At 35.5% G+C, this 16,922-nt stretch overlaps 1 protein-coding gene across 1 annotated transcript in view; it reads left to right on the forward strand.

The window, feature by feature from the left end:
- The window catches only part of LOC128696096 (pre-mRNA-splicing regulator WTAP), a 99,965-nt gene extending 84,066 nt beyond the window's left edge, over positions 1 to 15,899 (forward strand). The window contains exons 5-6 of the mRNA XM_070095026.1: positions 8,839 to 8,993; positions 12,672 to 15,899. Coding sequence (XP_069951127.1) covers positions 8,839 to 8,993; positions 12,672 to 13,207 — 691 coding nt within the window. The 3' untranslated portion in view covers positions 13,208 to 15,899. The remainder of the gene's footprint in view (positions 1 to 8,838; positions 8,994 to 12,671) is intronic.
- Positions 15,900 to 16,922: the final 1,023 nt, after the last annotated feature.

Below are 16,922 nucleotides of genomic sequence, written 5' to 3' on the forward strand. Positions count from 1 at the left end.
CGGATTAATATCGTTGGTTGAGGGTCCACTGTATTTAGGAGTTGATGTGCTGTATAGTCCTTGTGGCTTAGCGCTTCTTTTTGATTATAATAATAATAATAGGAGTTGATGTGTCAGCGGATGGGTTTATGAAGGACGAGGTTAACCATAGAATTGATAAGGGAAAAAAGGCGAGTGGTACATTGAGGTATATGTGGAGATAGAAAACGTAATCACTGGAGGCAAAGAAGGGAATGTATGAAAGTGTAGTGGTACCAACACACTTATGTGAAGCTTGGGTTGTAAATGCTGCAGCGAGGAGGCGGTTGGAGGCAGCGGAGATGTCCTGTCTAAGAGCAATGTGTGGTGTAAATATTATGCAGAAAATTCGGAGTGTGGAAATTAGGAGAAGATGTGGAGTTAATAAAAGTATTAGTCAGAGGACTGAAGAGGGTTTGTTGAGGTGGTTTGGTCATTTAGAGAGAATGGATCAAAGTAGAATGACATGGAGAGCGTATAAATCTGTAGAGGAAGGAAGGCGGGGTAGGGGTCGTCCTCGAAAAGATTGGAGGGAGGGGGTAAAGGAGGTGTTGTGGGCGAGGGGTTTGGACTTCCAGCAAGCGTGCATGAGAGTGTTAGATAGGAGTGAATGGAAACAAATGGTATTTGGGACCTGACGATCTCTTGGGAGTGTGAACAGGGTAATATTTAGTGAAGGGATTCAGGGAAACCGGTTATTTTATATAACTGGACTTGAGTCCTGGAAATGGGGAGTACAATGCCTGCACTCTAAAGGAGGGGTTTGGGATATTGGCAGTTTGGAGTGATACATTGTGTATTTTTGTACATATATACTTCTAAACTGTTGTATTCTGGGCACCTCTGCAAAAACAATGATAATGTGTGAGTGTGGTGAAAGTGTTGAATGATGATGAAAGTATTTTCTTTTTGGGGATTTTCTTTAATTTTTGGGTCACCCTCCCTCGGTGGGAGACGGCCGAATTGTTGAAAAAAAAAAATGTTGGTTAGGTTGCCGAGTCTGGTGTTTTTAAAGAGTAATCTGCAGGTGTGACCTGATTTGGTTGGTACCTCACCCAAGCCTAACTAAGAAAAAACCAGAAGTTTACTGCAATTAATGTATACTATATATTTACGGCTAAATGGATAAAATCCTTATACTGTACTATGCTAATAATTTTTAGGAGCAAAGTTTTGCACATTGCTCATAAAAGTTAAGGTTGGTTAAATAGAAACTAATAAGACATTTTCTACCTCTGGATAGCAATAGACCTAGTGTTCTTATTGTTAAGGCAGTCAGTAGTTGATGTGCTTAGCTCACATGAACATAAATATACAGTACTGTTTGAATGGAGATGTCCTTAAAGAATTGTCCCATAGTTTGTAAGAGTGTGACAGCAGAACTAAGATATTCAGCCAAATTACTCTTTATGTAGGACAGCTACAACTGCTTTATTTTGCATTTGTTAGCCTACTGTATCCTTGAAAGCAGTCTCTGTATATTTTTCATTTTTAAACAACTGGTGTAATTTTTTGCTTCAAGTATTATAAATGTGTATTATTTTAAAAATTTATAAGATAGTGTTGGTTTAAGAGGAAACATATATTGGTGGACATGCCTTGCTTGCATTGCCAAGTACTGCATTCATATTCTAGATAAATTTTGGTAGAGTATATGAATAGTAGTAGATTCAGTGACTTATAGTTCCATAGGGAACTGTTTAAGTTTCTGCACTTTGTAATTCTTTTAAGGGCCTTCATAATTATCAGATGTAAATACATGTAATGTGCCTTCTCTTTATCTTTTTCTGTTTCCAGTGCTGTATGGTGTTTTGGTTATTTGTTATGCTTCCAACACACTCACAGGCACTCTTGATTCTTTTCACAATTTTTTTTTTATAGTGCATGCAGAGGGCAGTTGCTTCACTCATGCAATATTCAAACCAACATGCTGGATTTGTCGGTAAGTGTTACAGCATTGTTTTTGGGCCTTCAGTTAGAATGTATGGTAAAAGAAGAGGCATGATGCACTGGGATTGCTGAAAGGTTGGATGAAATTATACTATATATAGGAAGTGGACTTGTAAATAAGTTAAATTGGTGAACTTAGTTGCAAGTCAGAAGTGAATGATGTGCTAAGAACATGTTAGCACATTTAGATAAAATAACTAAAAAAAGTGTTAATTTTGAATGGAGTGATTTGGATCAGGTGCAGGACAGTATAGGCAAGTACAAAGGGATGATTATGTGGATGTCATTATGAAGGGAATGTTAGAGAGCTGAAGATATTGCAGTATTTGGCAAGACTTTTTCCCTAGGCTATTCCACTTTTAACCTGGTGGAATTAATACACCATATATGAAATTTGTTTTTCCTCCAATTTCAACCCATTTAGGCCTATAAATAAAATCATTCCTAATCAGCAGTAGGCATTAGATGAATTTTTTTGTGATCGGAAAAGATGTAATGTAAGCATTGATGATTAATTTAAAACTTTCCAGAAAGATTTGTCAAATAATGCTTAGTTAGATTATGAAACTTTTTTTTTCTTTTGTAGCTTATTGACTTGATACATTTATCAGATTAATTTTTAACCAAATAGCATACTGTATTATGAACCTCCTGTGAACCTTTTAACTGTGTCCAACATACTAGTATACAGGTGATGACTATATGTCGAGCATAATAGTAGTATTTGCAATTAATTTTAGTGCTTTCAAATACACCACCTGCCAATATTTTTGACATCAGTTCAAGTTTTTTGGTCTCCTACGACCTCCTCATGCCTTCAAAAAAAAAAAAAAAAATCTCCAGGCAGGTCCATGCAATATATCATGGGGTAACACTACCTAACTAGCATAAGTAAACATAACTCACGAAATCGTAATGACATGATTGCAAACAAACCATACCATGGGTGGGGATAGAACCCGCGATCGCGGGTTCTATCCCCACCCATGGTATAAGTAAACATAGGAAACCAGCTGTTGTTGTTTCACCATCAGCTTCTCCCACCAGCAAACAGTGTGTGCAAGTGCCAGCAAGAAGATTTATACCAAATTAATTACAATTTCATGATACAGTGGAATTCAGCCAGTAAGCACACTGTAGATTTAACCTAGGATAACCAATGAGTATTACACATTGAAACCACTGTAATATCATAAGATTTCCTCCTTTTACAGTGGTCTGAAAGGCACACAGTCATAGACATAGTAATTACATTATGTTTATATACTCTTAAATATACTGTATAACATAAATAATTAACCTAGGAGGAGTATTGCATCTTTAAACAAGTAGTAAAAAAATAAAAAAACAATTATTTTCTTTAAATTATATTGTACATTCTATGTGGATCAGTATCATGCTTTTCCCCAATGTTTGAGGTACTAAAACACCTTGAAACACATCTAGCATCATACAGAAGTAGTGTACATAGTGTTTAAAGCTAAAAACAATATTTATGTTTTACAATAAATTGTAAAACTTATATATTGCTGGTGCACTTACACCTCTGTTGCAGACAATCAATAATTTTTTAAGTTTTTTTAATGAGATTCTGTGCATTTTAGTCTTATTCAATTCATAAAATACTCTTTCAATCTGTAAGAAATTTTTTTTTTTTAATTTTCAAAATCCTCTCCTCCCTTCCCCCACACAGGAATTTCAATATCTGGGTATGCCACAGTTATAAAACTTTTTCAATGGGTCATCATAAGTGAAGTTAATCGAGTATGGTTCTTTACAACTTAACAGCCTTCACAGTTGTCATTACTGTGTGAAAGCTCAACCAAAGTTACCAAAGTATTTCTGTACAGTTTAATATTCAAGTAATTGAAGTAATCTGTCAAGGTTGTAGATTCAGCTGTGGTTGTCCTTGAAGTATCTGCTTATTATTCATACTCTTAATCATTCAGTTCTTGTATTTATTGCTTTCATACAGTTATAGTGTTGTTACTGTTCATCCAAATTGTAAGTTATTCATTATAATCCTAATAGAGTAATTCTGTATATTTTGATTCTCTCATTCTTTTTTTTTTTTTTTTTTCAACAAGTCGGTCGTCTCCCACCCAGGCAGGGTGACCCAAAAAAAGAAAGAAAATCCCCAAAAAGAAAATACTTTCATCATCATTCAACACTTTCACCACACTCACACATTATCACTGCTTTTGCAGAGGTGCCCAGAATACAACAGTTTAGAAGCATATACGTATAGAGATACACAACATATCCCACCAAACGGCCATATATAAATATTTTTTTTTTTTTTTTTTTTTTATTTGTACATCTGTCATCTAATTAATTACTAGGCAGATTTAATATTTAATGAATATCAAAGTAAATTAAGATTATTTTTGTGCATTACTGCGATTGATCATTGGGAAATGACACATTATCTTGAGGGAAATCTAATAGTTCTAAATTCATAAATTAATGAATGCATAATCCTCATTACATCTGACATCTAGGCATTTGTTCCAAAAAATAAGGTATACTATCTATCAAAGGCAGAGAGTTGGTAGACAACCACCCAGGGAAACTAAAGCCTGTTGAAACATTTTCTTCTCTGGCAGGATTGATAGTTCTTTCTGTCTCATGAATACATAAGAAAACAAACTTCCACTTGTATTCAGTATACATTTAAGTTTATTGTCTGACGTGTTTACTAATAGTTCCTAACACTGCAGTGCTGTATGATCCCTAAGGGTTTAGTGCTTCCCCCATGATTATAATCTTAACCCTGAAAAGTTTCCTTTACAATTTTGGAGGCCATAGGGGCAGTGATCCCAGAACCATTACTGGCTTTGTGCCTTTTATATATATATATATAATATATATATATATATATATATATATATATATATATATATATATATATATATATATATATATATATATATATATATATATATATATATATATATATACACATATATATATATATACACATATATACATACATACATACATATATATATATATATATATATATATATATATATATATATATATATATATATATATATATATATATATATATATATATATATATATATTATATAATTATACACAGAATCTGAAATACATTATTAAATACTTTTGCATATGAACTTTTCTTCTTATGAAGAAAACCAATGCCTAATATTACAAAAGACATTCCTTGCATGTTAAGAGGTTTAATGTGTATAAAATCCTTCCAGAATATCTCAAGTCTCCAGTCTACCAAATACTGTATTTCCATGCATTATATTGAAGGCCCAATAACAGATCTCTGAATGCTTGCAGAATTCAGCATTTTGATTTGGTTATCGTGGGAGAAATAGCTGCAAGTGGCAGTAGTCTCAGTACAAGACAGTAGATAGGTGCTTCGTGAAAGTAACTAGATGGATGAGATAGCAATGGCATCTCATTTGGCTGTGCTTCCATATTTATTTTATCTATTCTTAACATATTTTGTACTGAAAACCAATGAATGACCCCCAAAAACAAGTAATAAGTGCAGGCATTAGGTCAAAATTATACATGCAGACACCCCTCTGAATGTACATACAGTGGTTCCTGGGTATGTATGCCAGTTTTAAGCTATCACTAACTTCTAATGAAAGCCTTGAATCTTCATACATTATGTGTTAGCACAGTACGTACTTTTTTTAAGGACAGAAAACCCAGTTTTTTTACTGATGAAGTTAGATTTTCAAGTTTACCATGAGCTGGCTGTAGTCATTTAGTCATTGTAACAGTTTAAAATGGAAGATATAAATGATGAATTTCTTTTGATGTGACAGCATCATCATGGAATGGTTTTTGACAGTTCTGCTTGTTAAAAATGTATTCAGTTGGTTGCATTCCAATAAATTTTTAACATATGTCATTTTAAATGTAGTATGGAGGTGATGCTTTAATGTATTTACTATAAATAATTTAATTGAAAAAATATTAAGTTTGAGTCAGAATGAATCAGGACTTACGCATTTATACCAAGCAAATCCGTATTTTCTTAATAATTTGCCTCATCATCATTTGCTTAGGGCAAACTTCATTCCTTTTTATATTCTTGTTCCTCACCATAAGCAAGTGGTATCTGCCTCACTTTGATGATCGTTTAAATAATTAGGCAGAATTTTTGGTTCAGTGCTTAAAATGTTTCTTAAAGTGTATTTATTATATGAAAACATTTTGAAGATTTTGGGAGGAATAAGAAGTAATACCTTAGATAATTCACTTTTTCTTCGTCTCTCCTCGTTTCTGTTCCATGTTTACATTACCAAGTATTCATATCTCTTTGTCTTACATAATGATGTTTTTTCCATTGTTTACTTTTTACCCTTTCTAGTGATTTCAATTTGTATCCATAGGGAATCTTGAGATGAATCACTGAGTTTCCAGTCCAGCATATCTTTTTATCTTGCTCAAACCCCTACCAGGGTAGGATATTACTTTTGAAATTAAAGTATACCAGCTGCCTAAATTTGGTAAACTTTAGTGACAAGTGCTGTGCTACCATCCTGTCATGTGGTTGTGAAACGAAAACCTGTTAAATGTGTTTCACTAGGGCTGGATTGCTGGTCTTTTTCTTTCTTGATCATGCTTCCCACTGGGCCATCTCTGATGGGTTTGTATTTACTGTTGCTAAAATGCATCTCATAAAGCATCCTGTTGCCCCTCATACTGGTTTGTATTTGTATGATCCCTGAATAAGACATGGTCAAATTTCTTGGTCTATTGTTTGATTGATGAATACCCTGGATGCCTCGCATTATCTCCCAGAAAGCTGCTTGGGGGCTCATAGATGAGCCCTTTTCTGTGTGTGTTCATTTCATCACAGTTGGACTATGGTGACCATCTGTATTCTTCAGCCTCCCTCATTACTCTTTCTAAACTTGATCCCAGTCATCATAAAGGGTTATGTTTGTATCTCAGGGCTTTATATTTTTCCCCAGTTGAGAGCCTATGTGCAGAGGTAAATGTCCCCTCTTTCCAAGATCAGTATGATGTCCATTGTCTTTGTTGTTTTGTCTGCTTTCATGACCATGATCCTTCCACTTATAGGATGGTAACTGATGTTAGTAGAACTTCTTCATTTAATCATCTTCCCTATTTACTTTGCCTCTTTCCTCTCCATCTTTGTTCTCTATTGACTTCCCTTAATTTATCTCCCCTTTACATCCACCCTGCAACAAACTTTTTCTTCTTCCTTGGGAAGGCCCAATGATTCATGTTTGCACTTCCCCTTTTCTATATGCAAAAGCTCACTTTGCTGCTGTAACTTCATACCTTTTCTTGATCACTTCTGGAGTCTCTGCCTGAGGGTATTCCAGGGTTCAGTGCCCCCGCAGCTCAGTCCACAACCGGGCCTCCCGGTGGATCAAGGCCTGATCAACCAGGCTGTTACTGCTGGCTGCACATAGACCAACATATGAACCACAGCCTGGCAGATCCGGGCTGTGCTATTAAGTGCATACCGATGGTTCAAAATCCCTTGGTAGTGTTGGCTATACAGCAATTTTTTCCTGATAAAATTGTCCAGGGTCATTTACTAGTCTTGGCCAAAGTTATTTTCATCTAAATTGTATGCAATTCTCATGGCCATCATGCACATTGCATTGTTGTCTACCATGTCATTCATAATTGTTTCAGACTCCTACAATACATTACAAGGTATGCAAAAATTTGAATCCCCTCAGCCCATCATTCTTCATATACAGCATTGGTTATTCTGCATTTCTAGTGAACACCAAAAACATTTTTTCTTTTTCCCGGATTCCTGGACACGATGTTCAGAGTAACAACAGGCAGACACATGTTCATGACCTCCCAATTTCACACTGGTCTTTTTTCTCTGACTTTTTTTTAGCAATCTCTCGACAACTTCTCAACCACAAGCAACAATGGTCTTCCACAGTCAGTTGCTTTCTGTCAAATTATGTTCGAATTTTTGGCCGCCATCTTCCCACAACTGTCATGTTTGGGAGACTGCATTCTCCTGCCTACGTATTGGTCACACACCTCTCTCATGGATACCTTGTGGAAAAACTATAAGCACTGCTCTGCAAGGACTGCCAAATTGCATTATGAAGTCACCATATCTTAATAGATTGTCCCGTCTATCAGCAGGCATGCAGAATTCACTTCTAACTTCCCCACTGCCCCAACATACTCTTAACTGACTTCACTGAAAGTCCCACCTTTAATGTAAACTCTCTACCTGACTTTTTAACAGAAACTAACTTATTGCACCAGCTGTGATTTTATTTTACATCTTGCACTCTCCACTACCCCCACTAACCGGAACTCTTGAAACACCCCTGCCCTTTATTCCCTCCTAAATTCTGCATATTTCTCCTTTAGCACATTCCTCCCTACAAGCTTGTATGATCTTTTTGGGTTTATGATTAATTGGATTATGTTATTATTATTGCCATTATCTCTCCCATTTTTTTGTTCTGTATAACCCATTTGGGCTTAACACTTTCTTGTAAATATAATAATACCAATAATTCATTGCATCTCATGAACATGTAAGAATACAAATAATTCTTCAAACCTCCTACTTTCAGTATATATTTAACATTTTTAGGTTTCTGAATTGTACTTATTCTTGTAATATTTCCTTTTCAGTTGAGAATAGTTGATCGAAGATGATGGTGATCCCTAGAATCATTACCATATTTAACATGGGTAGAATTTTTTTTATATATGTTTGGACAGTCAGTAAGAAATCATTTTACACTGTGTACACTATTTGTTGTGACCACTGAAGGTTTATAATTAACTGGATTATGTTAAGCTAGGCTGAGATAGTCATTATGTGACATAATTTTTTTTTTTCTTCAACAGTAACACGGGAAAACAGTTGATGGCCAAATGTCGCTTGTTGATTAAAGAGAATGAGGAACTTGGCCGCATGATTACTTCTGGTCGTCTTGCCAAGTTAGAAGGTGAACTGGCACTACAAAGAAATTTTAGTGAAGAACTTAAGAAATCTCAGTCAGGTGAGCTTTATTTGCATATATTTGTTTGGCATTTTGCATTTAATGTTCTGATTTGTATTTTTTAATCATGTATTGTATCTCATTCAATGAGTGTCATAATGTTTAGAAAGGAGCATTATATAAATTTAATCCAAACTCGTTAATTCAAGGGTAACTTACAGTAGTTGTTGGGGCTTCGTATGTTATTGACTGACTTTATTTTAATGTTCTGCTGTATTATTAGATAAATAACTTTTTTCTGGCTTGAATAAGTTTAAAAAAAATTTCAATTACTGTGTATTTTACTTCAAGATTTGTTAATTTAATTTTTCCTATAAATTTAGGAGTGAGACTAACTCTCAACCCTTAAGATATTTACAATATGGATAATAACAACCTCAAAGTTAAAACTGTACTGCATATGCTTGAGTATAATATGACCCTGTGTATGGGCCAACCCCTGCATTTTTTTTTACTAAAAGTGGTTCAGCCAGAAATGTAAAGCAAAAGTTCTGAAAGTGTAAAAATAGTTCCAAAAACTTCATAACATTTGTGACAAAGGTAGATTTTTTTTTTTAACACACCAGTCATCTCCCACTGAGGTAGGGGGACCCAACAAAGAGAAAAACACTTTCACTGTTCTGCCAGAAGTGAGGTGATGTCACAGTTAGTTCAGATGGCCCTCCAAACCACAACTTTCAATTCCTCCTCCAGAATTCAGGCTCTGTACTTTCCACCTCCATGACTCAAATCCACCTAACTTGCTTCCTTGCTCACACTCTTATCAGCATGTCAAATCATAAATACCACTTGGGGTCACTCTCCCCTATCTAACACACTCACTTAAGCCTGTTGGATACCCAAACCCATATCACACAAAACCTCATGTATCCTCTCTCTCCAATCTTTTCTGACCCTTACCCCTCCTCCCTTCCATCCCCGATTTATACACCTTAATCATCCTATTTTTCTCCATCCTCTCTAAATGTCCAAAACATCTCGGTAACCCCTAATCAGTCCTCTGAATAATACTTTTGGTAAGCCCACCTCCTCGTAATTACATAACTCCAAATTCTCTGCATAACACTCGCACCACACATTGCCCTCAAACACGACATCTCCACTGGCTCGAGCCACCTCCTCACTGCAACGTTTAAAACCCATGTTTCACACCCATACGACAGTATTGGTACCACTGTACTCTGATACGTACCATTTTTGTCTCCATCAATTCCTCGATGTACCATTCACCTTTTTTTCTTTGTTAATTCTGTAGTTCACCTCATCTCTCAGAATCATCCCAAATATCTGAGGACATTCACTTCCTCCATACTCCCTCCTTCCAATCTGATACCTAATCTTTCATTATCTAAATTTTTTGTTATTCTTATCATCTTTCTCTTTCCTATGTTCTCTCTTAATTTCCTTCTTTTACATACCCTCCCAAATTCATCTACCAACTTGGATGTTATCAAATTGATTTGTGTATATAAGGCACAATGTGGTTACTGAGTGTCATTTTGTCCTTGGTGCACCAAAGAAGCAATCTGGTGCAGTAAGCCTTCAGCATGTAGAGATTTCAACCTCTCAGCAGCATTACTCATGAATTGGTTGGCCACCTACTTTTTTGCTGAGAAATTTTTATCTTAAAGCCTCATTCAGTACATAAGTATATATGGTATATAATTCTTTATGTACAGTTTCCCAACAAATTTGTGGGAGTTACAGTCCTAGAGGTTACATGAAAGTAGAAGCTGAGTAATACAAAATTCAGTTTGTAGTACAAATTTTGTTTATTTGGATTTCAGTGACTATCTTTATATAATGTATTACTCTGATTCAGTTATTATTAACATTTGTAAGAAATAATTACTGGAATAAGAAAGATTTCAGTATGGGAAAAAATTGAGCCAGAGAAATGTTGGAGGATTGCAATTTAAGAATATGGTAGCTCTTGTGTCTGTAGGTACTACTTTACAGTCTGACTAATAGAAAATGAAGATTTCCCAGTTTTTCATTCTTCTGACAAGAGAGTGTTCCAGTTTCTCTATTTAGAATTTGCTGAATAAGAATATTCCAATTTCTGTTATTCATAAATTAGTTTTATGTACATTCTTGAGAGAGAATATTCAAAATTAAAACATTCAGAAAATATTTTATTTAAGTTTTTTTTTAGAACATTAAAAATTCTAAATTTTATTCCCCTACTTTAATTCAATTATGAATTCAAGAATTTGTAATGAGAAAGGAATACCTCATTTAGCATTTAGTTGGTTTCAAGATTTTAGAACATTACTGAGGCATTGATGAATGAGGCCTTAAAATTGCAGACTGTTTTTTAAGGAAAACTAAAGGTTTAGAAAAGCAAATATATGACAGGATATTAACTTACAAATGTACAAAAATTATTTAACACCAGAAAATAGCCATCCATACACACAACATTTGCAGTTGGGATGGGCAGGTCACGTGTTTTTGTCTACCTGCCAGTGATATTTATGATGTCATTTCTTCAGAAACAATATATACACTACTGAAATTATTGCAGAAATGCAGCCTCTGCATCTGCAGGTTGTGATATCATTAGTGGAAGGATTTTGTACCCTGTGTATACTGGGTAAATTACATAGTTATACAGTCTTTGCTTATGCTCTTTACAAGGAAGAATTGTTGTGCCCCATTTTTCATTCCAAAACCACATTTGTATCTTTTCCTTGGTTCTCAGGAAAAGTATAGCGCTCTTAAGTAATCTCGAGTGAAATGAGTGAAAAATATGACAACTTAATTTTTTTAGCCAACACATACATTCAGGATTTTCTCAGAACATTTATTAAGGGATTCAGGGAAACCGGCAGGCCGGACTTGAGTCCTAGAGATGGGAAGTACAGTGTCTGCACTCTGAAGAAGGGATGTTAATGTTGCAGTTTTATAACTAGTGTAAAGCACCCCACTGGCAAGACAGTGATGGAGTGAATGATGATGAAAGTTTTTCTTTTTTGGGCCACCCTGCCTTGGTGGGAATCGGCCAGTGTGTTAATAAAAAATAAATGTTCTCGTTAAAATTTAATCCATAAACACACTTGTATTTTTAGTTCTTAGCTTCCACAGGTAGTTTGGAACAAAGCACATTGGAGAGCGTATAAATCTGTAGGGGAAGGAAGGCGGGGTAGGGATTGCCCTCGAAAAGGTTGGAGGGAGGGGTTAAAGGAGGTTTTGTGGGCGAGGGGCTTGGACTTTCAGCAAGTATGCTTGAGCGTGTTAGACAGGAGTGAATGGAGACGAATGGTTTTTGGGACCTGATGAGCTGTTGGATTGTGAGCAGGGTAATATTTTGTGAAGGGATTCAGGAAAACTGGTTAGCTGGACTTAAGTCCTAGAAGATAGAAGTACAGTGCCTGCACTTTAAAGGAGTAGTTTGGGATATTGGCGGTTTGGAGGGACATCTAAACTGTCGTATCTGAGCACCTCTGCAAAGACAGTGATTATGTATGAGTGATGGTGAAGGGTTGAATAATGATGAAAATTTTTTCTTTCTGTTTGGGTCATCCTGCCTCGGTGGGAAATGGCCGACATGTTATAAAAAAATTAGTTTGCTTAGCTCTGTTCTTCTATGAATCTAAATTATGGCATGGAGATTATTTTAGTGTAGATGGGAAAAGTTAATGTAGTTTGATAATACTTTTTTTGTGAACTTTCCAGAATTGGATGAGTTTTTGCTGGAGATGGATGAAGATACAGAAGGCATGCAGGGGACCATTTACTACCTCCAGCAGCAACTGCGGCAGGCTAAGGAGCGCATTGCTCAACTGAATGCTCAGTTAGCACTCACTCAAACCCCAGACCCTCAACCAGTTGAGGACAGTAGTGCCCAGGTAATTTCAGAAGGAGGCAGTGAATTAAATAATGAGGTAGAACGGACAGAAGAAATAACATTGGTACCACAGCCCAATGGAGATACGTCACACGATGAGCCTCAAATAAATAGTGAATCCTCAGTTCTGGACCCAACAGCAGCAATTCCACTAACCAATGGCCGTAAACGGACGCAGAGTGAAATTGATGATGGGGCAGAAATGACTGATGGGGGTTTAGACGTAGGGGAGGAGTTTATTAGTGAGACTGAGGGTTTACCACCAAGGAAACGGACCAGAACTGATGGTGAAGAGGAGGTTGGAGGAGGAGGAGAGGCGAACACAGTACCAGTAGTGGAGAATGGTGTATTAGAATCGGAATAGGGATGCAAGTGACATTGCTTGCATTATTCTCTCATAGGGAAATGGTGGAGTGTGTAAGTTCACCAAAGGAACAGAGGGCTCTCAGCTCGAGCTTTTGCTCATGACCTGTGTTAAACCATGCTGGCCCTCTGTAGTTTGCCTCCCAGGCCTAGTGGTCTTCATTGTGCACCACAGTTACTGTCCAAATTTTGTACAGACAAGTCTCATTTTTGTATAGCTAATTAAGAAAATTTATTAATGGTGGCAAAAATGTTTATAGGCATCGTTGGTCTCTTGGATTACCTTTGGGGTCAGGTCTCTTCATTTGGAATTATCCACACTAAAGACAATAATAATGAGGGTTCAGCTGTTAGTGTGTGCCCAGTCTTTATCTTCCTTCACAGCATATAATACATCCTGTTGTAGATAGAATTCAACACAGTGTTCATACATTTGAAGTTTAAAAACATGTTCCACTTTATGCCATGACGTACCTTAATAGTGGTAGCACATGCTTTTCTTCTACTTCTCCATAATTTTTTTTATAATGCTCTTTAAAATTTTCATTGTGCCAGAAACAGCTGCTTTATGGATACCATACCCAAGGCTGTTTAGAATGTTGCTTTCTCACATTTCTTTAAAATTCCATCATGATTTCATTAGGATGCATTACTAGCTTGAGACTTTTGACTTCTGTGATTAACATGTTAGACTTTCATGCCCATCTAAACCATACAATTTACAGCAGCCCAGAAATAGAGTATACTGCTCAATATCTAAAGTTCTCCTATGTCAATAACTTGCTTTAAGAAAATCTTCACTCTGAATTAATTGACTGTATATTTCATCCATTGTATACATCTGTAATAGGATTTAAATTGAGTGAATGGATATGACAAGTAAGAGTAAAGAAGTGTTTGGGCATTTATTGATACATACAGCTGAACTTCTCGCCATCCTTTTTAGATTGACATGTTTCTCATTCACACTTTGAAATTTCCAGTCATGTGTTGATAAATATCAATTTTAGATGGAAATTTAAGGCAGAAGCATCAGTGATACTGGAAACAAATATGTTTCCAGTATCATTATCCGATAAAGCTATTTATTTTAATTATACTTGGTTTGCAGTTCATAATGCTGGTATTGAGATTTATTGTGCTACCACAGGGTATAAAACATTCATCATTCTGTTTTGATATTTGATGTTCTGTTTGAGAAAGAATGCAAGGTAAATGAGTACTAAATATATCCCTGTAATAAATATGTGCTTGGTTTTCTAGTTTTTATTTTTATTTTTATATGTATTGATACTAACATGTACTCAAGATGTAATTTGTGTAAGAGGCACTTTTTAGTATGTAAATTTAGTCATGAAAAATGTAAGTAGATACTTTCAAGATTTGTAATGTCTTGTAAAATTCCCACAGTGTGGATAACAGCCTTATCTTAAAATTGGGTATTATTTGGTGGTTAACACTAATTTATATGAAGTAAATCCTATATTCTTATAAACAAATATTGATAGCAAATCTTAGACCTTCATGTTTATGTTCAATTACATTTTATTTTATAATCCTTGGGCAAATCAGAGTAAGAAAAGTTTTTAGATGAGAAACTTTCATCTTGGCTGTGAGGAGTGCTAGTGTGTGTGAGAGAAAGAGAGAGGAATGTGTATGTATGTGACAATGTCTGTATCACCCTTCAACTTTTCTCTTTTATTTTATTTTTGGTGTTCCCTCCTATCATTATTATTTATGCTTTTGTTGTTTTTCTCTAATTCCTTTTCTCTTAACTTTTTATTTTTATTCTCTCTCCTTTCACACCTGCTACCATCTTACTTCACTCTTATCACTAACTCTGCCCGTACTGCCAGTACTACCACTCTCCATAATCACCTCACTGCACTGCTGCCCTCCCAGTTGTCTCCCTCTCACCACTATTGTATACTGCTCCCTTCCTTCCCTCTCACATTCCTTATCTTTCATTTGCACTCTTCATTTTTAACCCCTATTTCTCTCCCTTTCCTCACTCCTAAATGATTCCTGTTTCCTCTTGCATTCCTCCTTTTTAAGGAGAAAAGTCTTCAAATGCTTCTTAGGATTATGTATATCAAATTTTAGAATATATTTGTATATTTTTGTTGTAAAATTTCATGTTCATATTTAAAAAATAATTAAATATTTGTGTCCAATAAGTGATTTTCACATAGTGTATAAAGGTAGCAGAATATATATATTTTAATGAGTGTTCTTTCAAATGTAATATCCAAAATTTAAAGCAGATGACACAAAATATTATTTTATGAATGAGTTGTGTTTGAAGTTAGAGATGGGCCAATGTAATAAATACATTTAAATTAATGCTAAATTTGTAGTGCAGTAAAAATGGCAATTTTCTGAAGTGTGTGTAGCAACAGCACAGTACGCATGCTCTAAAATATTGAACTGTTACAGTGGAGAATGTCTCAAGAAAAGTAGCGGACATGAAAAGTGGTTGATAAGAAGGGTGAATGGGAACATGAGATGGTTATGCAGTGTAAGAACATGTTTTGCTGTGAGTGATTGTTTGATAAACGATGCTCTTAATCATTTATGTTGTTTGTCAGGAATATGCCACTCTTAATAGTCTTCGGTTTACACTCCAGTTTTTAGTTAAGAATTGAACCAGTACTAAAAAATGCAGGTACAAATAAATATTTTACTTTATTTCTTACTGGTGTTTTTTTTAACCCTTTGTATATCCTAATAGAACATTGGATCTAGCTATACTAAAATATTGGGAAGCAAATTCTGATTGGTAATAAAAACTCAATGCTAAGAAATGGACATATGGAAGAGATGAGAGAAAACCCACGAGACAAAAACAAATGTAATGGTTATATATTTCAATCCAGTTGATGTCCTCATCAGCAGATGCAAAGGAATAAGAGACCAGGTATTTATAGGAGTAGGTAGAGTTGGTGATTCCTTGCTGGTAGAGTGAAGCATCATCTTAGTGGAAGGACTTTCTTGGGTCCTCAGTGCTTAACACTTTAAGGGTTACAACTCCTGCTTTCAAACTCATACCCATAAAATCCATGTGAAAATACGCTGCAAAGTCGCTTTTTTAAACTGAAAACAGTGTTGCAGTTTTTTTCTTGTGCGCTGCGTGTTGCAGGATTTTTTTCATATGCTGTACAGTGCATAGACCCATTCTTTCATATCTAGGCTGAGATTTACCACTCGCAGCTTATCTGAAGGGATTCCTTCAGAGGAGAAATCTGGTCACTGCTGATTTTAATTTAAAGGTAAGCAATCAGAACTTTAATTTGATAATATATTTTTCACTCAACATGATGCCATCCATTATATAAATTCAATCTTTGTTCTGTGCAGGGGTGTTATCATGCAGCTCATGGAAGGTGGTCAACTGGTCCATCATCATTTCCTGAAATATCCTCTTAACATCATTTGCAACTGAATGATCACAGTAATGGAATCTACAGAGAAGGTAAAATTCTGAATTCCTGACTGTAGAACTTACCAGTTGTTGATCCTTCTAGGTGGGTTCTTTGATATTGGTGAAGGGCTCTTGATTTAGGGAATTTGACCAGTGCTCAAATTCCATGAATTGAACCTGAATGCCTTCCATTACCTTAGACACACTATGGCCCCTATGGGTTTAGCACTCCCCCTGTAAATATTATCAGTTGTTGCATATCATCAACATTCTACAAACCATCCGTATCCCACCA

The sequence above is a fragment of the Cherax quadricarinatus genome, chromosome 48 (genome assembly GCF_038502225.1).
Source record: "Cherax quadricarinatus isolate ZL_2023a chromosome 48, ASM3850222v1, whole genome shotgun sequence".
NCBI classification, from domain to species: Eukaryota; Metazoa; Arthropoda; class Malacostraca; order Decapoda; family Parastacidae; genus Cherax; species Cherax quadricarinatus.